At 39.8% G+C, this 22,816-nt stretch overlaps 1 protein-coding gene across 2 annotated transcripts in view; it reads left to right on the top strand.

The window, feature by feature from the left end:
• Positions 1-6,751: 6,751 nt before the first annotated feature.
• ARHGAP5 (Rho GTPase activating protein 5) overlaps positions 6,752-22,816 on the top strand; it is a 46,787-nt gene continuing 30,722 nt past the window's right edge. The window contains exons 1-3 of one of the 2 annotated variants that reach the window (XM_063398888.1): positions 6,752-7,043; positions 14,044-14,150; positions 17,596-21,495. In XM_063398888.1, the coding sequence (XP_063254958.1) occupies positions 17,773-21,495 (3,723 nt within the window). In that variant the 5' untranslated portion in view covers positions 6,752-7,043; positions 14,044-14,150; positions 17,596-17,772. The remainder of the gene's footprint in view (positions 7,044-14,043; positions 14,151-17,595; positions 21,496-22,816) is intronic. The other variant, XM_063398889.1, reaches the window with a different exon arrangement.

Below are 22,816 nucleotides of genomic sequence, written 5' to 3' on the forward strand. Positions count from 1 at the left end.
TGCTGAAAAAGTAGAACATGTGCAGGAACAATAGGTTTCTAGAGGATGTATTCCATAGTTGTATTTATTCACTGTTGTCCAGCTCCAAAGCACATTCTTCACACCAAGGATTTAAATCCAAAGATATTGCAATTTTTTCTTAAAATTTTGGGCAGAAATTACTTTTTAAAAAGAGATGTTTACACCATAATGTCAAAAATTCTATTACATGAATAAATTTGGATTTGCATTTAAATGTGTTCATATGAATCCATTAATTCATCTTATAATGACAACAAAAGATCTTTTTCCTATTTATTGTAGGTGGATAATAACTCGGGCTTTTATTTGGCAACACCTTTTAAGACATGTTTGCTCAACTGACTATTTCATGCATATGTGCTTTAATTGTAGCATGTAAAGTATTTGTCATAGGCATATAGAACCCATGTCAGAGTCATAGCTTAGAATCTGTTTTAGAAGTAAATGTTTACTGTTTTATTAACTTACTATGAGCTCAGTCTGAACTCTCCTAATGTAGTCTCACCTGACTGAATAATGGATTCATAACACTGGGAAAAAGAATATAAATCTGTATCTATTGAAGGCAATTAACACCTATGAGGAAAATAATGGCTGTTTTGTGTTCTTCACACTGAAAAAAAATATAGAAGAGCCACATACAATTTTGGTGAAAAAAAGAGAACACATATGCATAACCAGTAGATTTCTAGGAGAGATATTAGTCTTTGCCCAGGATTCTGATACATATATAAAAGAAAAGTCTATTCTGTCTCTCCAACTGTTAAGGCAAGATTCAGCTGCTCTTCCCAGAATACTATTTTCCTAGCTCTCCCTTTACCTGTGGGGAGGAAAGACACAAACATATACAGTCTTATAATTGTAATTTGTCAAGAAACTATTGCAGCTTGGTAGTTGGTGAATATTCTTTTTGTGTATTAGATTAGCTATTTAAGATAATTGCTATATAAGTAAAATACCTTTACAAGTATAGTTGCAATAGTAGAAATGAGTATGATCAATGGTGTGATCACTGTGTAGTTGTAATCTGTTGCTAAAAGGAATGTTTTCCCTGCTCCTTGCCTTGGCATTTGTTGCCTTTAGATCTTGTCTGATGTTTGCAATTTGGAGGAATCTCCTTTTCTTGTGATATTAAAAAAACTAGAGTCTCTGACAACATTTTATTAGAGAAGGAAAGGTGCTTTCCCCATAAGAAAGACTGCTTTAAAACACAATGCTTAGTACTGTTTCTTTGGAAATGTAATATTTTAGCATATTTTTCTCATAACATCTAAACTGTTACTATCTTATAGTACAATAACTTGGTTATTGAAGTCACCTTGTTATGTTCAGAATTTGACCAGAAATATTGTAGTCAAATGAAGCAATGTATTATTCATGCTTAGTTAGGTCAGCTGAACACATTTCAGCCTCACCGTGTTTGCAATCATCTTGACTAGTGTCATAATATTTTCCATCACCTCTCCTGAGGCACATTTAGCACCTTTTTTTTCCCCCTTTTTAGAAAAAGAAATTCTCAATTATAGCTGTAAAGCAAACAGGCAACTGAAATCCACCCATTTCCTAAAATTCTATTATCCCTGAGGCATCTGAAACAAAAACATATCAATACTAATTACTTAGCAGAAAGCAATCAGGAAAACCTTCTCACTCTCAAATCTCTCTTCTCCCTGTACTCCTGTAACCAATGTGCCTCTAAACAGAAAAGCCTGAGCTGTCTGAAAGCACCCAGGGAGACTTGGTGATAGCAAAAGCAAACCTTCTTTATGACCTTGACCCCATGAGTCTTTTCTGGTATCTTCTTCTCACAGCCCTCTCCTGGTTCACCTGTGATAAGTGTAATCTCTCCTCAGCAGCTCCCAGCGCTTCAACTCACTGATTTCAACAAGCAGGCGAGCAACAGAAGAGGTGTTGTTCATACAAATCTGTCCTTTCCCTTCATCAGACTGATGCCTGTACTGAAGTGAGGTATCATCACTAAGTCCATGGGAACACCCACGCCTGCACAGGACGGGCACCCAGGCTCACAGCAGTACCCTCTGCGGGCTGCACAGCACCCTGGGGTGCGCCTGCTGGGAGGCTCCAGCACAGGCTGCAGGGTGCTGGCGGTGGCTTGGTGCTCTGCTGTGGCCAAGGCTTCCGTGAGGCTGGACTAGAGCAGCCAGGTGCTTGGGACAGGGGTTAAAAGTGGCTCATTAAAGTAAAATAAACTGAAACAATCCTCTCTATTTCCTTCTCTATATTCTCCATGTGGAGCTAGGCAATCATTCCTCAGTGTTTAGGTTTCATTAGTGTGTATATATATATATATATATATATATAAGTGTTAAACCTACTCTGGAAGGGTTTTTTTGTTGTTTGTTTCTGGTATGTGTGGGGGGTTGTTTGTTTGTTTTTTCTTTTCCTGAACTAATGAATACATGTAAGGTGTCTGGCTAATTTTCTCTTCCAGTTAATTTTTAAAAGAAGAATGATGGATTCCATATTTTTTCTCAGTTTTTCTCTCATGCTCTGTTAGATCTTTCTGCACTCATTTGGGATTTTCCAGTCCCTGGAAGTCATGGAGTTCATACTAGCCAAGTGGAACATAGAAAGGCTTAGAAAAAGGCAGGCCTTCATAGCACAAAATGCTGAATGCATGAATTATGTGAATGTTTGATTTTGCATAAGCCAGGTTCATTGCAGTCACTGATCATGCTCTTGATGTTTCTTTTCAAATGGTAGATTACCTAAATTAATCAAAAATGGTGATCAATGTAGTATTTAATTAAAAAAATGAATAAAAAATTTGTTTAAAAACCCACAACCTGAAAATCTGGACCCTCAAACTAGAACAAGAGTGGAGTAGGAGAAAGGTAAAGAAAGGTGAGTTTTCTACCTGCTCCTTATTTTGTCAGTGTACTGATGATCAGAAAACTCTTTATGCTGGTGAGCTTTCCCCTCAATGCCATGGAATTATGCAGTGATGGGTCTCTCAGTAAGTAGATGCATTTATCTAAATGATTCCTATTAGAGACCAAACAGGCTCTCCTTAATAATTTGATATGATGGTGTGAGTGTTTATGCTTCTATTTTGCCCTCTCTTCCTGTATACAAATGTGTTTACACGGAGCACAATGAATTAACATGAGCAAGCACAGATAGCAGAACAATTTCAAAGTGTGTGAAGATTTTCTCACAAAGAAGGTGCTGTAACATTGATTCTTAAACTTCATGCAAAACAGTGACTCTCCCTTGAAGTGAGACAGACCTGGCAGTTCTCCTGTTTAATGAGGGGTGTTGGGTAACAGGTCTGAAAGGCAGCTTGTAGTAGAATAATATGTGCAGATTTCGTGTTCTGCAACCACCAACAGCACATTGATTTTTGGTTCAGTACACTGGTAAGATCACTTGTTTTGCACTTCCAAGTTCTGCAATGAAAGCAGTGGAGGGAGTGAGGGCAATTAAGAAAGTGTTATAAGAAGTATGTGCATTGCTCATGTGATTTGTGGTTTGAAATCCACTTGCCTCTCATCTGGCTTCAGATCACCAGAATCAGAGGAAATTGATGTGCAAGCTACTAGAGATATACCAAGTGCTTACTTTATTTGTGTTTATAATCAGCCCTTGAAGTAGGAGGATATTTCTAAAGGGAAATCTGCTACAGGGAAAGGCTCAAGTAACAATAGTAATTATAAATAACAAATGTTGCAAATCATTAATGACTTTCTTCTGAGTTTCTGAAGGTTTACTAAAATGTTTCTTTGAACTGCCTTTCTGTATAATTTACAAAACACTAACCTACCTAAATTATTAATAATTTTTCATTATTATAGTTAATTTTTATGCCTTCTCTGAGTTACTGTGCTTCCTGTATTCTACTCAGTCATTCAAAGGGCTTTTTGTAAGATTTCTTTTGACAAATATTCACAAATATTTTTGAAGAATTTTAATAAAATTTGATAATAAAATACCTTGATGGAGTTGCTTTCATTTATCTTACTACTTCATTAGTGACATAAAATCTTTAAGCAGCCCTAGAAATCTAAATATTGTGCTCTCATAAAGGCATAAAACTACCTGTTTTCTCACGGATTTGCAATTTTCTCACCACTTTCCCTTTGAAACTTTATAAATCTTGCATGTCTTTTTAATATGCATCTGAAATGATCTATGGGTGTATCTCTACCCAATAATTAACATTAAACTGCAAAGTTATAAATTTCATAGAGTCTAGGAAAAACACTGTGTCACTAATCTGCTTAGAACCCTGCTTGTTGGTTCAGTGGACATAATTATTGACTTTTTGTAGCTTTGTGCAAAACCAAGAGGTTTAATAAGCTCTGCAATACTATAGCAAGATGCCTGCTGCAGCCTGACAGAACTTTTGCATGCTTGCTGGAAGGCCACAAGCAAAGTGAGTTTCTGCACAGCAGTTTCCTCTGATTATGGTGATCTGATGTGAGGAAATCTATATGAAAATCAATTTCTGGATTTACAGTCTCCCTGTATTATATTAATTTTTGGAGGACTATTTAGGATCAGAGGAAGAAGAATTAGCTGATCTAATTCTGCCTGAAAACCTGTTTTTTTTCTTTCAACAAAGAGTGCTTTTGGAGCTGGTGGTGTGTCTTACCAGGGTAACATCACAGGAAACCACTGGTGCCTGTTGCCTGGCTGCTGTGCATCCTTGTGAAGAGGGTCCCTCCACACTCCCTGCAGCCAATGATCCTGCCAGCTGTTTCCAACTGAGCCTTTCCTCGCTGGCCTTGCACACTTCAGGATTGAGCTTGTTGGGAAAAACTTCCTGCTATTCCCAAGCCTATTCATCTTGCTGAGCTTTTTTAAAACTTAAATCAGGATCAAAGTAATTTCTACAATCAATTCCTACATAAGCGATCTCCTACATGATGGAGCTTTACCAATTCTCTAATATTAACTGTTTATGGTAATTAATACCTAAGCAGAGTTTCAGAAGGATACAGATTTCCTTTAAATTTGTGTTAAGCTAAGAAATCTCAAGTGTCAACTGTGGTGGTTTTTTTTTTTTTTTTTTTTTTTTTTGGTATGAATATAAGCTTTTGATTCTGGTCATGTGAAATGGGACTTTAATAGATACTCCAAGGTATCTATTTTCAATACTCCCCCTGCCCCCTCAAAAAACTCAAAATCAGGTAATTCAAATTAAGTTCTGTTTTTATGCTTGTTTAGCTTGCTCTTTCTTTCTTTTTCTTTCTTTCTTTCTTTCTTTCTTTCTTTCTTGCTTTCTTGCTTTCTTGCTTTCTTCTAGGATGTGACTGCAAAAACTTTTGAGCAAATGCTGCGATTGCAATGTCAAATAATTTTACATTTTTTTAATGTGGAGCTACCTCAGATGAGTATTTCTACAAATATTCTCATGTAAGCCAGTGTCCATGCTAGGCTGATCAGTCAAATTTGATGCAAAAGGGTTTAGCTAGTTAGAATTTCTCAAAAATTCAAGTTTACAGGCATGTGTCCTTAGAAAGGATCTGATATTGTAAATCTTTTAATTTTCTAATTTTCAAATGTAAATCTTTAGGATGTGCATACAGTATGTAAAATTGCGCAGAATGAACCATATTGTTATTAAATATTATGATTACAAATATAACAGTCAAAACTTGGACTGTGCCAAGAATGAAGGTTGCTAGTAAAATATTAATTTGTTCCTTTGTATGCATACGTATAAATGATCTTTAGTAATAAATGATGCACAGACTCTGTGTGCACAGAAATAAGATGTATGTGCACGATGACCACAGATGTCCTGTTCCCTGTGGCGGATAGAATAGGTTAGCACCTGCTTACTGGCTCTTTTATACATGCCATGCCTCACCTGCCCCTGCCCGAGGAATCCCAGCTCCAGAGGCAGGAGCACTAAGCTCCTCAACCCCATCCCTGTGGGGCTGGGGTTTACCTACACCCTGCAGGGCTCCGGGAATGGGAGGGGATTGCTCCTCCTGCAAGCCATGTGGGACCCCCTCCGAGTGCCTGTGCTGCCTTGGGTGGCTTAACCTGACTCCCAGGCTGTGCAGTGCCTGGTGTGCCCTGCAAAGGAATGTCCTACACATTGTCCCACCAAGGCAGGCGTCTCACCTACCGGCTGCGAGCGGCCCCACTGCAGTGCTCTGCCTCTTTTTAATGATTAACAAACGACAGAAGTGCTGAGTTACATCGGCTGAACCTGGGAAATGTTGTGAAAAGTTATAGGCGGCCGGGCTGGAGAGGAGCTGGGGGCATAAGGCTGACCAAAGCAGCATTTTGGCATCCTTTAATTCCATCCCAGTCAACCGCCATTCTCCTCCCTTGGAGGCATGGCTGCTGGCTGTACGCTTAGGGCAGGCCCTAGCCCTAGGCTGGCCCCCACCCGACAGAGGCGGTGGCCCGGGATCCAGCCCGTGGCCGCCTGCACACCTCGGAGCCACCGTCGCGCTGGGGCGCCGCGCCGGCCTGCGCCGCTGCCCGAGGCGGGACTCGAACCACCGGCCCCTAGACTCTCGGCTCCCCGCGCTACCCGTGCGGCCACCAGGGCACGAGCGGGTGCGCGCAGCGCGCGCCCCCGCACGGGCCAGGGAGGAGGGGAGGCGGGGCGGCGCGCGTGCGCGCGCAGCTGGGTGCCGGCCGCGCGCGCTCTCCCAGGCTTCCCAGGGAATCCAGCGGCAGCAGGAAGAGGCTCTTTCCCGCGCACGCGCAGCTGTCCGGGCGGGCGCGCGCTGAGCCGCGGCGGCGGGAGGGAGGGGGGAGGGGAGGGAAGCTGCTGAGGTAAAGTTAGGGGGAGAGAGAGACTCCGTCAGCGAAGCGAGAGCCGGGGAGGCTCGGCGGCCGCCATTACTGAGCGCCGGGGAGAGAGCGGAGAGGCGGGACGGGGCTGCGGCGGCCGGGAGCGCTCGGGAGCTGCGGGCCGGAGAGCGGAGAGAGCCCCGCGGGGAGGAGAAGCCGCCGGGGGCGCCGGCGTGGAGAGAGCGTCCCGGGAATGCTGCCGCTCCCGCCGCCGCCGAGGAGCCGGATCCCGACGGCGCGAGGTGAGGGCAGGAATGCGGTCCCGCGGGAGCCGGCCCGGCCTGAAGCGGGGCGGCCGGCCCGGCAGGCGAAAGGGGAGCGGGGGGAGGAGGCGGCGGCAGCCCGGCGAGCCGGCGCGGCGGCCGCTGGCTGTAACCAGTTCGGAGGGTTGGGGCCGCGTGGGGAGCGGGCACCGGCCCCGCGCCCCCCGCCCGGCGCCTCGGCCCCGCCGCGCCGCGGAGGGCAGGCGGGAAGGGCAGGGAGCGGAGCGCCTGGTCCCAGACAGGTGATGAAGGCCTGAGCAATGGGAGGGTCTGAGCCTGCTGTACGAGCCTGCCAGCTGGTCACGGCTCTCTAGGGAGGGAGGAAGGCAGGAAGGGGAGCTTCCCTGCTCCTCTCTTCTTCCTTCCTCATTCCCTTCTTCTGCCTATTCCTTTAGCTTCCTCCCTTCTTCCATTCCCACTGTCTTTCCCCCCTTATCTCCTTTCTCCGTACTTATTTTCCTCTTCATTACCCTCTAATACTCATTCACGCCTTCTCTGTTCTTTTCTTCCTCTACTAAATTTGAACAGTTGTCCATTCCCCTCCTCCTTCCCTTCACCTTCAAATATTGCTGGATATTAAATTTCAGAAAACTTCACTCTCCTAATGATGTGTGTGCATTTCTGTTTTTCCACCAGGTGGATTTTAAGGCTTTGGAATAGGGTAGCCAGTTGCAGTGTTGCAGCTTTCAAGCGTTTTGAATACCTTCAACCAGCATAACCTTTAGACTCTCTCCACCCAAGGGAATCACCAGAGACATACAGATGTAATACCATGGTGTTGTAGCTATAAGACATAAGGAGTATGAAATACTGCTTTAATTAAAAAAAAAAAAAAAAAGCAGGACTATATAGTTATAAAAGGAAGACATACTTGTCACCTTCTCCCCCTAATACACCCCACCCCTCTGTACCCCCCTCTTTTGCTCTCTCCAGTATCGCTTTTGATATCACCGTGGAATAGTTCCTTAATAAGTAGGAGGGAAACGCTTTTAATCTAGACCAAAATAGGCCTGTGGGGGTATGTGTGTATTCTTTAGTTTGGTGTCATGCAGATAAACTGGAGGATTTTTTCTTCTTAATAAAGATCCTTGACAGAAATTTGAAAACTCTACACTGCAGAGTAAAAGCAGTAGAGAGAGAACAACGTTAGCTGGTCAATTGGACGTCCATTTTAAACCTGTGCATTGAAGCCAGTTGCAGCACTGATGCTTGTATACTTATTTCATAAAGAATAAGAGTTAATAGGTGGCTTTTTTGTTAGTTGTGCTGTCTTACCTTGTGAAGAGTCCTCCGCATGACAGTTGTTTTCAGCAGTGACATCAGTGACCAGAGTTAAGTGCACTCTGATAAAACCCATATTATTTATAGTACATATCTAAAGGAAGGGTGTTACAATTATTCATCCAGGTGCGTTTTTGTAGGGGTTTACTTTCTTTTTTGTACTGCTTTGCAAATTATTTTTAACAAGTGCTAAAATTCTTTAAATTCTATTTATAGTACTCTAATAAAACTCAGTGTTGCTAGAGCTCAGAAAGTATGATGCAAGTGTAAGGGGTTTTTTAAAAGTCTGTAGTACTTGAAGTATGGGAAATTGTTTAAGCATTTGTTACATTATCACTAACTTGTTTTAGTATAAGTTGCTCATAACAGTGGAACATACTGAGCTGAAATAGCATTTTTTCCCCTAAAGTATCCCTATCTAAAACAGCTGCTATTGTCGTAAAATTGTAAATAATTGCAACCAAATGCCTACCACTCCCTGGTATTGGACTTTAGCTAAGGTGTTGCATGTGTAACATAATCCAATTAAATACTTTAGGCTCAGACTAAATTGTTTTGAAATGCTATATTTAGCACTAACAGAACCAAATGCTCCACATGTTTTTCAAGCTATGTGCTTTCCTAAAGCTGTAGGTGTTTTTTCCGTGTGCAGACTTTGTAGAAAAGAAAAGCATTGATCATAATAATAGATTGTTCCGTGTAAGTTTCCCTGTTGGGACTTGTTATTTGAGTAGATAGTGCAAAAATAATTCCATTATGTTAAATAAAGATATTAAAAGGATGCTGATGCTATCTTAAGGCTTCCAAAAGTACTTTCTTGACACACAACAAATCCCATGTACCGGCATCCTTCAGGAATATTTGGCATAAAACTTGACAAAGCTCTCTCATCACTCCGTTTAGTGGCCCTCTCCGTGGTGTGCCTTAGGATTCTGTGTGGAAGGCGTTCTCGGGGGGTGACACGCCGTGACCTTCTCCGAGCGAGTGGCCCTTTGGCAGCCAAACAGACACCCGTGGCGAAGTTCTGCTGGCACGGTTAGGTGGGGCGGACTGCGAACAGCCCGGTTCGTGTCCGTGACGTAGCCGTGCGAGCGGGCCCGGTGCATTCCTGCTGGGTGATAAGGCAGGAATGCTTTCCAGAGGGGCCGCGGCCGGAGGCTGCTGCCGCCAGGGGGCTGCGGCCGCGCCGGGCCGCCGCCCCCGCCCTCACGGCCCCGCGGGCAGCGGCGCGCTTCGGGGTCCGGGTCACCCTGCGAGTTCCGGATTAGCGCTCCCGGCGCTTTTTCCTCCCCTGGATCTGTGTTACGGCTCTCCTAATGGGCACACAAAATACTTAATCACTCTTTAATCACTCTTTGTTTGGTTGGCTCTTTTTTTTCTTTTTTACTCTGAGAATTTTTAGCCTAAAGGTCAGTGTAAGTGAGCTGGAAGAGTCTTGCATTTTACAGATTGTTTGAACCGTCTCATCACTTCCTTGTATTTACAGATTTGGTGAAATATTTAAAGAAAAGCGACTTCATAATTCCTTGCAAGAAAATCTGGAACAATAATGAAGTTGTTTGGAATTTGCATGTTAACTGTGTTTTTCTAGTCACATCTATTGGAAAACAAAATAATTAATCTGTGGCTAGTTCTGCACATTACGTTTTGTGGTAAATAAGAGTTGTTTCTTTGGCTTTGAGTTAGAATTCCCACACATTTTTGCAGTTCTGCATCAGCTGACATTCAGCCATGACAGAAGAATGTTTGCATTTAAAAAAGCAAAACCAATACCTGCATGCACAATTTTTGGAAAGGTGTATATAGTTGCATTTTGGCATTTATTTATTTAAGTTGGCTCATTTTTATGCAAAGTATTATTTATTGCTTATATATGCCATTTCCCCTTCTCACTTTGTAATTTTAAAAAGAATATAAACAGTATTGTTTTACACAGGTAGAAATGACACATACAGCTTGTCCAAGGTCAAACAACAAACTAAGGTTTATAGTGTTGAGTCCTGCATTCTGTACTGCAGTTGCTCATGAAGCAAAATGATATGAAACGATCCAGATCTGTAGATCAGTGAAATTAGTTGTAGTTGCCCATACCAGGATGTAATTTTTTCTTCTTTTTTGTCTTCCAGGAAATGCATTTTAGCCCCTTTTCTGTCCTTACTTTGATTCTTCCTTCTTTGTCTGCTTCCTTTTCTTTCTTCTATTTTTATAAGGTTTTTTATGGATCCCCTTTGTAAAATTCCTCCATTAGTTTTGTGTTTTTCCATAAATAAGCCTGATTGGGAGACTTGCCCTGAGAAACTTGTCTGAGCACTCTGCATGTTTTTGGTTGGAGCTTATCCTATGCAAAAAGAATTAAGTATTTATTACTTCTGTAAACTTGCACTTTCCTTCCCTGTTGAAACACAGCCTTTGAACCTATGTTGAATGCTTTCAGATATTCAAAAGTCTGAAGAGAAGTAACTTGAGAGGCCTCAGTTCAGAATACTGCTGTGCTGGTGATTTAAACCTTTGCAGTTTACCTTTTTATTGCACCTTTATTTAATTTATGTAGGTTGGTTTAGTTTTTCTCTTGTTTGTTTGGTTTTTTTTTGTGGAGAGCAATAATCATAATAGATGCCCTGGGACTGCTAGATTCCACCTAAAGAGTGATGTTTTGAATTCAGAAATAATATTTAGGCTGTTATATAATTTTGAGTAATACAGAGGCAGTCTTCAGTGTATTATTATTAATAAAAGACATTTATTGAGCTTAGTAGGAACTAAGAACTAAGAGCTTTGAACTTCTGTTTTTAAACACAGTTTTTCATTGCTTTATACTATGGAGTTGGGCAGTTGCAGTTTCTCTCTCTTTTTTTAATACATTGATTATTTTGTGTTTGTATGGAATTATCTAGGCTACAGAACTCCTTTAGGGATTATGGTTGGCCGTCATCATACTAACCAGATCTGAAATGAATAGCAGTTGGAGTCATCCATTCTCATCCTTCATTTCCCTAGCATGATTAATCAGCATTCCACTTCAGCTGAATTTCTTTTCAGCCAGAGGATCACTGCTGTCCCTTACTGTGTTGCTGTTGCTTGGTTGAGCTTACTTTCTGATAAGCAATCTGAATAATGTTTTTTCTCATGTTGGCTGACACTTGGGTAATTGTTATATTTACAGTTATTATAAATAAGATTTCAAGTATGGTTAATTAAGGTTACCGGCACTTGTGAAAGCAAGAATATTGGTGTGTTTGTCAAGTGAACAGGACACATCAAGTGTTAGGACCTCAACAGACTTAAGTGATATGAAATTGTTGATAAGATAACAATGGAATACTCTGGTTTCATTTCTAAAAATAGATTTTCACTTGAAGGGAAGATTTCTTAGGCTTGCTTGAGTGAAAAAAACCCTCTTGTTAAATACTGAAAGAGAAATGACAACATTATGTTAAGGTACATCAACTTTTTTTTTTTTTACTGGTTGTTAGAAGGGAAAGCTGTTGAATTCTTATTGTTTTGGGTAGGGCTGTAGTTACTGTTGGGCTGATAGATCTCGGACATTGGGTACCGTAGTAAAGGTTTTCCTATACCAAGTTTTGGTTCTCAAAAAGTATGAAGTGAGGAATGACTTGGTGTGAAAATTGTTGTAGTAACTTGAATTCAGTAGTAACTTGAATCCAGAGCTGTGACTTTCTTGGAGTCGTAGTCTGTGTATTTTGAGTGCACAACACTTTCAAACTTCTCCTAACTTGATGATCTGCTGCAGAGGTTACAGTAAGTTTCTGTTGGTGTATTCCTATACCTTGCAGAGCAGATTAGGCTGTGATGGGCCTTTTATTCACGTGTGCTTCTCTTTGCTTGGCTGGGTAATCTACATACACACTTGCAAGACTGTGCTGGTTGAACCTAACCCCAGAAAATACGAATCCATAAACTGTTGTGTCTGGACAATATTGCAGAGTGAGTAAAGGACTTGGGGAAAGCACTCTTTATTTTCCCCATTGGCAGCTGCTTAAATGGTTGATGATCATAAGCAAGTCTGGAGACTCTTGCAGACAACATTTTTGCTTCAGCAGTGTTAGGTGTAAAACAGTTTTAGGTTCAGAAAGCAATTTTGGAGGGTATTGAGAAATACTCAAGGGTATTTATATGTATGTGATTTTCTTGACTGTGGACTCATCTACAAGTTCCTGTGCAGCCACAATTACTTAATAATGATAGATGATTAACTCTTCAAGTATTTCTTATTTGCTAATAATATGGCATTCTATCTAGTGTTTAGAATTCAGCTTGGAAGACTTTGGGAAACATGTATTTGTAAACAGGGCTTTCTCTGGCCTCTTAATGTTTCTGACTGGTGTTGTGGGGTCCTGTCTTTGATCTTTCTCTTGTGGCAGTGTCCCCCAAGCCTCAGGTGCCTTCTTGCAAGCAGAGACACTTTTCTCTCAGTCTGTCTGCTCTTCCACATACTCTGAATTCTTCAGAGTCCCATTGACTTTCTCCTCATGAGCAAGTATCTGCTCTGCTCAGCTAGCTGTGGATGTAGAGGAGTGCCACAGCTTGGAGGTAAGGGCAGGGAACAGGATTTAGTGCCTGTCTTCTTATAAATGAAAGAATTTAGCACTGAAGCTCAGCCAGGCTTAATGTAGGACTGATAGACTGCTGCCTATTGATTTTGGTGTTGTTTGGCACTGCAAGATTAGTTACTGTCGTCGTATTGGTATATTGTTTATCAGTATTGCCAATCCTATTTGTCCAAAAGGAAATTTACTAGAGAAAAGTGAATATTATTCCCCAAGCAAAGTGAAATTATTAAGAATATAATTATAAATGGCAAAAGAAGAAAAAGCTCTGTTTTTATGTAGTATTTAGCACATACACAGCAGGGTGCTGCATCTTGCTTAACAGTAACACCTTTCTTTAGTTAAAAATGGCTTAGATAATATTCCAGTGCAAGTGCCTCAAGTTCCTTTCCTGTTCTGCATCATAATGTGTGGATCACTGGCCTGGCAAAGTCTGAGTTTTGTGTGGATGCACAGGGAAGAACAATGGAAGAGAGTTCCGTTTTTGATTACTTTATAGTAGCATCCCTGTGGTGAGATCAGCACTTAGAAGGGTTATATTAATAATTTGCACTCTAGCTGAGAATTCAAAATCTTCAAATATAACTATACTTTCAATTTCTAATTTGTCACTGTTAGTGAGTCCTTTTAATATAGGGGTGGTGTATTACAGGTAAAAGGGTTTTGATGTCGACTGTACCTTTTTCCTATTAATAGAATATATGTACATAGACATGCATTTGTTTCATGTATTTTGTGCTTATGACTATACCAGCTTCATCTGTGTTCTAAATACTTTAGAATTCCAAATTACTCTACAAGTGATTAGTGATTTTTATAGCTCACATTTTATGTTATCTGAGAAACTACATTAATTTTTTTCAGAACAGGCTTCTGCAACCTAGGCATTGTTGAAGTACCAAGTTGAAATTCAAATCACAATCACGTAAGAGCTTTGCCCTCTCTTAAATGTTAATAGGTGTGCTTACAGGATTTAAACCCTCCAAATTTAGACCAACTTGAGTTTTGTTTATGGGTTTAAAATAAGGAAAACAATCCTCATACATAGGTGAAGTCCTGTACCTTCTCTGATTGCTGCTTCTTCCTTCATAAACTTGAAACTTCTAATGGTTCTTCATTTTTGTTTTCAGATCCCTCAGGGAAGGACTTACTGAAGGGCACTGTTTAAATGTGTGACATTACTGCAGGAAGATCACAGCAGGATAGTCATCTGGCTTTGCACCTCTTTTTCCTAAGGGTAAGTTTGTGCTTTAGGCCTTTATAATGTATTTAAGGGTGAAGGTGGGTAAATAAGTACAAGCTGTTACCCTATTTTCTTTATACTATGCTTGGAAATCTAAAAGTCTATAGAGACAAGGTCCTACAGTGCATCTGTAGATGATCAGAGAGTCTTCCTGCAGTGATGTCAGACACTTTGTATTATTCTGAATCCTAAAATTGAAATTACTTGAGGAAATCAAACAACCCCTCCTTTGAATCTGTAACAAAGGTAGGGGGGAGGGTTAGATGAATCGTAGTGTTTACAATTTGTTACTACTGAATCAGGCAGATTCAACCAAGATAATGGAACTAAGTTACATTGCATTTCCAGTGTTCATGCTTTAAAACAGTACAAAACAATAAAGTAAATTTATATTAGTAGTATAGTAAAATGGAAAATCTTCCATTTGGATAACAATTTAATGATGATTACATATTAAATGTGAAGCCATTATAATGTCAGATTTTTACCAGTTTTATTACTTAATTAACATAGAGTTTGTTCTGTGATTTTGTACAGTGCAAAGTAGGAACTGTATTTAAAAAAAACCCAAGCAACAAACCCACACTGGTTTTAAATATCTTTAGTGATTCAGCTTCTGCTATGGTTAAAATCTTTCATATCAGAACTTTAATGAGAGACTGATGTGTTTCTTCTTCCTTTGTCAGTGTCCCCTTTCACCTTACTCCTTGTACTTACTCGCTTAAAAATCTATCGATTTAACAAAACATTTCCTAGATGGTGGAGGAACAACCTTTGCTGCTGTGGATGTAGAGTATCTGAAAGTATTGATTGTTTCTTATAAACTAATTGCAAATTGACAGTGTCTTCCTGATGAAATGAAGTAAATCCTGGGAATGAAGATTTTTGTGTTCCAGTTGAGTCCACATGAAATCTGTATTGTGCTGTGGCAAACAGAAAACATTTTACAGTGAAAGTGCTGACTAAATTTCTCATTCTAACAGTTTGAATGATGCTACTATGATAAGCTTTGCTTTAGAAAGAAAACAGTGGGTTTATTTGTAGTAATATAAATACTGCTTGTAAAGGATTTTATTATTGCTATGTGTTTTTATTCCTGGAGCCATTTTCTGTTAGTTTCAAATTCTGTGTTTTGAGGATATAATAAACACAGTGGAAACAGTGAAAAGCAAAATGTAAAATACGAGTTGTCTTTCTGAATGGGTCTTTGAGCAATCTGATTTAACTGAAAAAGAATTCTAAAATATGGCATGAAAGTTTCAGTTTTGGCGTTATAAATCTCTCAAGTATAAAAATTAGGTGTTCCTCTTCATTTTGTAATGAAGTTGATACTTTTTTCTTTAAAAAAGTACTTTGCTTTTCTATGATTTCTATAGCTAACAGCTGGTTTTATGTATGTAGTTTGTATTTTATATTTTGGTTAGTTAATTGCTGCTAAGAAGGATGAAGTATGTAACACTAAAATTTCAGTATTGATGCTTGTTATACTTTTATTCTTATTAGAGCTATTTATAGGTTTGCTTGAGTACGTTTGTGCGGTTGCTTTGTACTCTACCTTTCATTTGTAGTGCCATGTAATAGTTGTCTTTTTACCAAGAAAATGAGAAGTATTTTTATCAAAATATTTTCACAGAGGATAGAACAGTGTAGGTTGGAAGAGACCTCTGAATGTCAGCTTGTCCAGCCTCCCTGCTCAAGCAAGGTCACCTAGGGCAGGTTGCCCAGGTCTGTGTCCAGGTGTCTTTTGAATAGCTTTAGTGCAAGAGCCTTTGCAAACCAGGCCAGTGCTCAGTCACCCTCACAATAAAAAAAAAAGACGTGTTTTCTGATGTTCAGATTGCATGTTCTGTATTTTAGTCTGCTCCCATTGCCTCCTGTGCTGTCCCTGGGCACCACTGAAAAGAGTCTGTCTCTGCTTTCTTTGCACCTTTCCTCCAAATATTTGTACACATTGATGGGATCTTCCCTGAGTCTTTGCCATGTGGAACAGTCCTAGTTCTCCTAGCCTTTCCTTAGATGAGAGGTGCTGTGGTGCTGCATTCTGCAGTAGTTCAGTGTCTCCCCTGTACTGTGGAAGTGCACACAGTGCCTCAGGTGTGGCCTTACCAGTGCTGCAGAGAGGGGAAGGTTCAGCTGCCTTGCCCTGCTGGCAGTGCTTTGTTGATGCTGCCCAGGTGCCCTTAGCCTTGTTTGCTGCAGGTGCACACGGCCGGGTGCTGTTCGTGTCCACTGGGATGCCCAGGTGCCCCTCTGGAGAGCTGCTCTTCACGCAGCTGGCTCCAGCATGTACTGCTTCGTGGGGTTATTCCTCCCTGCCTGCAGGACTGTGTCATTTGCTCCTCCTAATTTTGTGTCATCAGCAAACTCGCTGAGGATACATTCTCCCCCATCATACAAGTTATTAATGAAGATATTGAGCAGTATTGGACCCAGTGGAGTGCACTGCTGGTTACTGGCCCCCAAGTAGATTTCATGCCACTCATCACAATTTGGTGGGACCAGTCATTTTCTCTCTTCCTCATAATGTAATAGATTCAAAACCAGCAAATGCATTTTCCATTTGCAGTATGCATGGAAGCAAAGTCTTCTGATTAATAACTGAGAGTTAGTGGTAACTGTTATACTTGATGACAGCTTCAGTAAAGCCACTGGAACCTTGTAATTCTGTGAAACTCTGAATGTAGATATAGTAGTTTTTGTTTCTAATTAATAAAAGTTTGGTTTTTTTATAGAGACAGAAGAAATTAAACAACATTGTAGTCTTAAAATCTATACATAAGTCCTACTCTTAGTGTTTATATGTTTGTGTTTTTCTTTAGAATTCAGGTTTGAAACATTTCCTGAAAAGCAGTTTGCTGTTAGTATACAAATCAAGTAGTCTACTTCTGCAGATAGGTAGCAGCTAAGGCCAACTACTTGCTTTTACAGCTACTTGTTTTGAAATTTTCTTTACTGCAACCTAAGCTCAAACCTACAAATGCACATAAAAGTAATGTTATGTATGCAGATGAGCATGATGTTTAGTGAAGATGTAAGTGTGAATAAGAAGTGCATGAATATTGAGTTGGTTTCAGTATTTTTATGTTGTATTTTTGCTTTTTAGTCCCCAATATTTGTAAGTTAAGGAGGAGAACAGTAATTTGGGGGTTTGGGTCTGGGTTTTCTTTATTTTTAGGAGTATACTGATCAGTTATCAAAACAGCTGACAAACTACTACTAAACTGTGCCTAAAATCTGTTTATTTTAAAATTTGTTCTATAAATAGCATTAGCATCACTGAATTAGGAGTTTATTATCTCATTCACAGTAGTTGTAGAATTTTCATATATACAGAAAATCAGGGTGATCAAGCAAAAGTGCTTCTTTCAATCTCTTTTCTATCATGAATATTATAAAGAAATATGTGCAATCTTAATTTTTTTTTCTCTGTATTTTTTAGGAAGATGATGCTCCTTGTCCAGGTTATCTGAGGTTCTCTTAATCAAAAGCTGAAGCAGGAATGACTGAAGGCAATTTCTGGAGCCCTGGATATACAATTCAAATTTGTAGGAACCTTTTCCAGAATGAAAACCACATACAGTTACCTTGATAATTGCAAAAGGATGAGAGGAAAGTTATGATGGCAAAAAACAAAGAGCCACGCCCCCCATCTTATGCTGTTAGTGTTGTTGGACTGTCTGGAACTGAAAAGGATAAAGGTAATTGTGGAGTCGGAAAGTCATGTTTGTGCAATAGATTCGTTCGTTCAAAAGCAGATGAATATTATCCTGAGCATACCTCTGTGCTTAGCACAATTGACTTTGGAGGAAGAGTTGTTAACAATGATCACTTTTTGTACTGGGGTGACGTAACACAAAGTGGTGAGGATGGAATCGAGTGCAGAATTCATGTAATTGAACAGACTGAGTTCATTGATGATCAGACTTTCTTGCCTCATCGGAGTACGAATTTACAACCGTACATAAAACGTGCAGCTGCCTCCAAACTGCAGTCCGCAGAAAAACTGATGTACATTTGCACAGATCAGCTTGGCTTGGAGCAAGACTTCGAGCAGAAACAAATGCCTGAAGGGAAATTAAACATCGATGGGTTTTTATTGTGCATTGATGTGAGCCAAGGATGCAATAGGAAGTTTGATGACCAACTTAAATTTGTGAATAATCTTTATATCCAGCTCTCAAAATCTAAAAAACCCATAATAATAGCGGCAACAAAATGTGATGAATGTGTGGATCATTATCTTCGAGAGGTTCAGGCCTTTGCTTCAAATAAGAAGAACCTTGTGGTCGTGGAAACATCGGCAAGATTCAATGTCAATGTTGAAACATGTTTTACTGCACTGGTACAAATGATGGATAAAACTCGTGGTAAACCTAAAATAATCCCCTATCTGGATGCCTATAAAACTCAAAGACAGCTAGTTGTTACGGCAACAGATAAGTTTGAAAAACTTGTCCAAACTGTGAGAGACTATCATGCAACTTGGAAAACTGTTAGTAACAAACTGAAAAACCACCCTGATTATGAGGAGTACATAAATTTGGAAGGAACAAAAAAGGCCAAAAATACATTTTCAAAACACATAGAGCAACTTAAACAGGAACATATTAGAAAGAGAAAAGAAGAATACATTAATGCATTGCCAAGAGCTCTTAATACTCTTTTATCAAACCTTGAGGAGATTGAACTTTTAAGCTGGTCAGAAGCCTTGAAGGTAATAGAGAAAAGGCCTGACTTCCAGTCCTACTTTGTAGTGCTTGAAAAAACACCCTGGGATGAAACTGACCACATAGATAAAGTGAATGACAGAAGGATTCCATTTGACCTTCTCACTACCCTAGAGGCAGAAAAAGTTTATCAAAACCATGTGCAGCATCTCATATCTGAAAAAAGGAGGGTTGAAATGAAAGAGAAATTCAAAAAAACTCTTGAGAAAATCCAATTCATTTCACCCGGACAGCCATGGGAAGAAGTTATATGTTTTGTGGTGGAGGACGAAGCATTCAAATACATCACTGATGGAGACAGTAAGGAAGTGTATGGCAGGCATCAGAGGGAGATTGTTGAAAAAGCCAAAGAGGAGTTTCAGGAAATGCTTTTTGAACATTCAGAACTATTTTATGATCTGGATCTTAATGCAACACCAAGTACAGATAAAATGAGTGAAATTCATGCAGTTCTGAGTGAAGAACCTAGATACAAAGCTTTACAGAAACTTGCACCTGATAGAGAATCTCTTCTGCTCAAACACATAGGATTTGTTTATCACCCAACTAAAGAAACTTGTCTCAGTGGCCAAAACTGCATGGACATAAAAGTAGAAGAGTTGCTTGCCAACAGTCTTCTGCAGCTAGACCACGGACGCTCAAATTTATACCATGATAGTGCCAACATTGATAAAATCAATCTTTTCATTTTGGGCAAAGATGGCCTTGCACAAGAATTGGCAAATGAGATTCGGACACAATCCACTGATGATGAATATGCATTAGATGGAAAAATATATGAATTAGATCTTAGGCCAGTTGATGCCAAATCCCCATACTTGCTGACTCAGTTGTGGACCTCAGCCTTCAAACCACACGGTTGTTTCTGTGTGTTCAACTCTATTGAATCACTGACTTTTATTGGGGAGTGCATTGCAAAAATAAGGGCTGAAGCATCTCAAATAAGGAGAGACAAGTATATGGCTAATCTTTCATTTACGTTAATATTGGCTAACCAGAGGGACAGTGTTAGCAAGAATCTACCTATTCTGAGACATCAGGGACAGCAATTGGCTAACAAGTTACAGTGTCCTTTTGTAGATGTGCCTGCGGGTACATACCCACGCAAATTTAATGAGGCCCAAATAAAACAAGCTCTGAGGGGAGTACTGGAAGCAGTTAAACACAATTTTGATGTTGTAAGTCCAGTTCCCACCATTAAAGATTTGTCAGAAGCTGACTTAAGGATTGTCATGTGTGCCATGTGTGGTGATCCGTTCAGTGTGGATCTTATTCTTTCCCCTTTCCTTGATTCTCACTCCTGTAGTGCTGCTCAGGCTGGCCAGAATAATTCTTTGATGCTTGATAAAATAATAGGTGAAAAGAGACGTCGAATACAGATAACTATATTATCATATCATTCTTCAATTGGTGTAAGGAAAGATGAACTTGTTCATGGATATATACTGGTCTATTCCGCAAAGCGCAAGGCATCCATGGGAATGCTTCGGGCATTTCTTTCTGAAGTTCAGGATACAATTCCTGTCCAGTTGGTGGCTGTTACTGACAGCCAGGCGGACTTCTTTGAGAATGAAGCGATCAAGGAACTCATGACTGAAGGAGAACACATAGCAACAGAAATTACTGCTAAGTTTACAGCTTTATATTCATTATCTCAATATCATCGTCAAACTGAAGTTTTCACGTTGTTCTTCAGTGATGTATTAGAGAAGAAAAACATGATTGAAAGTTCCTACATGTCAGACAGCACAAGGGAATCAACCCATACAAGTGAAGATGTTTTTCCAAGATCTCCAAGAGGAGGTTCCCTTGACTATAATTACCCAGATTCAGAGGATGATGCCGAAGGACCACCGCCTTACAGTCCAATTGGTGATGATGTAAGGTTACTTCCAGCACCTAGTGATCGTTCAAAGTACCGACTGGATTTGGAAGGAAATGAGTATCCCGTTCACAGTACACCAATCAACTGCCATGACCATGAACGCAACCATAAAGTGCCTCCTCCGATAAAACCGAAACCACTTGTTCCACGAACAAATGTGAAGAAACTGGATCCTAACCTCCTGAAAACAATTGAGGCAGGTATTGGCAAAAACCCCAGGAAACAGCCTTCTCGAGTGCCTGCAGCACCACCAGAAGATCCAGACCAATCTGACAACTATGCTGAACCTATTGACACGATTTACAAACATAAAGGCTTTGCAGATGATATCTATGCGGTTCCAGAGGATAGTCAGAATCGTATCATTAAAGTTCGAAACTCAATTGTTATAAATACCCAAGGTGAGGAAGAAAATGGGTTTTCTGATAGAGTATCCAAAAGTCATGGGGAGAGAAGGCCTTCAAAATACAAGTATAAGTCTAAGACACTGTTCAGCAAAGCCAAGTCTTACTATAGGAGAACACATTCGGATGCGAGTGATGACGAGGCTTTTACCACCTCTAAAACGAAAAGAAAAGGAAGGCATCGTGGAAGTGAAGAAGACCCACTTCTTTCACCTGTTGAAACATGGAAGGGTGGCATAGATAATCCTGCTATTACATCAGATCAGGAATTGGATGACAAAAAAATGAAAAAGAAACCCCACAAAGTAAAAGAAGATAAGAAGGTAAGTCAATTAATTTAATTATTTTTTACAACTTCTGGTGCATAGTAAAATGGGAAGAGACAAAATATGCAAGAATTGCACCCTAGTTTGAAACAGGCGCTTTAAAATTTTCAAACAACATTTGTTTGATTTTTTTGTGTTAAGTTCCTATTGAGTTGCTTGGAACTAGCAAACTTTAGGGAATGAGATGGTTTGTCTACCTTATCAGCTGCTCAATAAATTGCAATTATTTTCATCTCTGCTTACATTTGGAGGCATCTTCCATTTGAGTAAGGTGGTGTGGTTTTTTTAGGGAGAAAGCTGCTTTGTGAGTTCTTGAGTAGAACTGGTTCTTTCAGTTGTTGCAATTTTTGCTGTTGGAATGAGGTTTAGGGCTGGTGAATGAAAGAAGTGATTTCTTTTTAATTTGTAGTTGTCTACCTGGAATTCTAGAACAAGTGCATAAAACGGAAACTTAGGGTAGTAGACTGCTGCGTTTTCCTAGTGTGGGCAAACAGGTAATCAGGTTGAAAGTTGTACTACCTTTATGGTTCTCTGTACAAGCAGAATAAAGGAAAAATAGTAGTATTGCAGTTTAATTATTTTTTGACTGGCTGTCTGAAATGTTGTGTCATCAAGGTAGTTTTGTGGTGTGGGTTCTGGATGTACATTCTTTGTAGTTTAGATTTTAATTTTAGGCCAGCAATCGTTGTGTTTGGTATAGTTTTGACATTAAATTAGGAATGTTCCTGATCAGTTGGATATTTTCTTTCTTGTCTCAAAATAATCTGACGTTTTTAATATTGTCTTTTGTAGCATTTTTAAAATGTCACTTTTTTAGCTTAAATCTGATGGTACTTGAATAGCATAAATAAGTTTTATTAAAGTAGAGCATAGTTAAATTTAACTAATAGATGAAATTCTTCCTGGTATGCAGCTGTGATTTGAATTACACATGACTGATTTAAAGGCCACTAAATTTTCTTAAGGCTTACTCATAAGTGTGGATAATGATGTCTTGTGGGTATAAAATCATATGGTTAAAAATACCCTGAAAGTTACTCTTTTGGAGAAACTTAAATTTTTAAAAAAACAATAATTCATATACTTTTCATAGAATCATTGAATATCCTGAGTTGACAGGAACCCATAGAGATCATTGAGTCCAACTTCTGGACTCCTTTTGCTTGAAATAATCTTTCTACATAGAAATCAAAATGTTGTTGCATGATCTTCCTACTGTCCCATCTGTGTTGAGCTGAGAGCAAGTTACTCTGAGCTGAATATTTATGTGTTCAACTGAGCAGATCTGCCCATAGTGAGGTCTTCTCTTCCTGAAATT

Source organism: Prinia subflava, chromosome 5, assembly GCF_021018805.1.
Source record: "Prinia subflava isolate CZ2003 ecotype Zambia chromosome 5, Cam_Psub_1.2, whole genome shotgun sequence".
Taxonomy (NCBI): domain Eukaryota; kingdom Metazoa; phylum Chordata; class Aves; order Passeriformes; family Cisticolidae; genus Prinia; species Prinia subflava.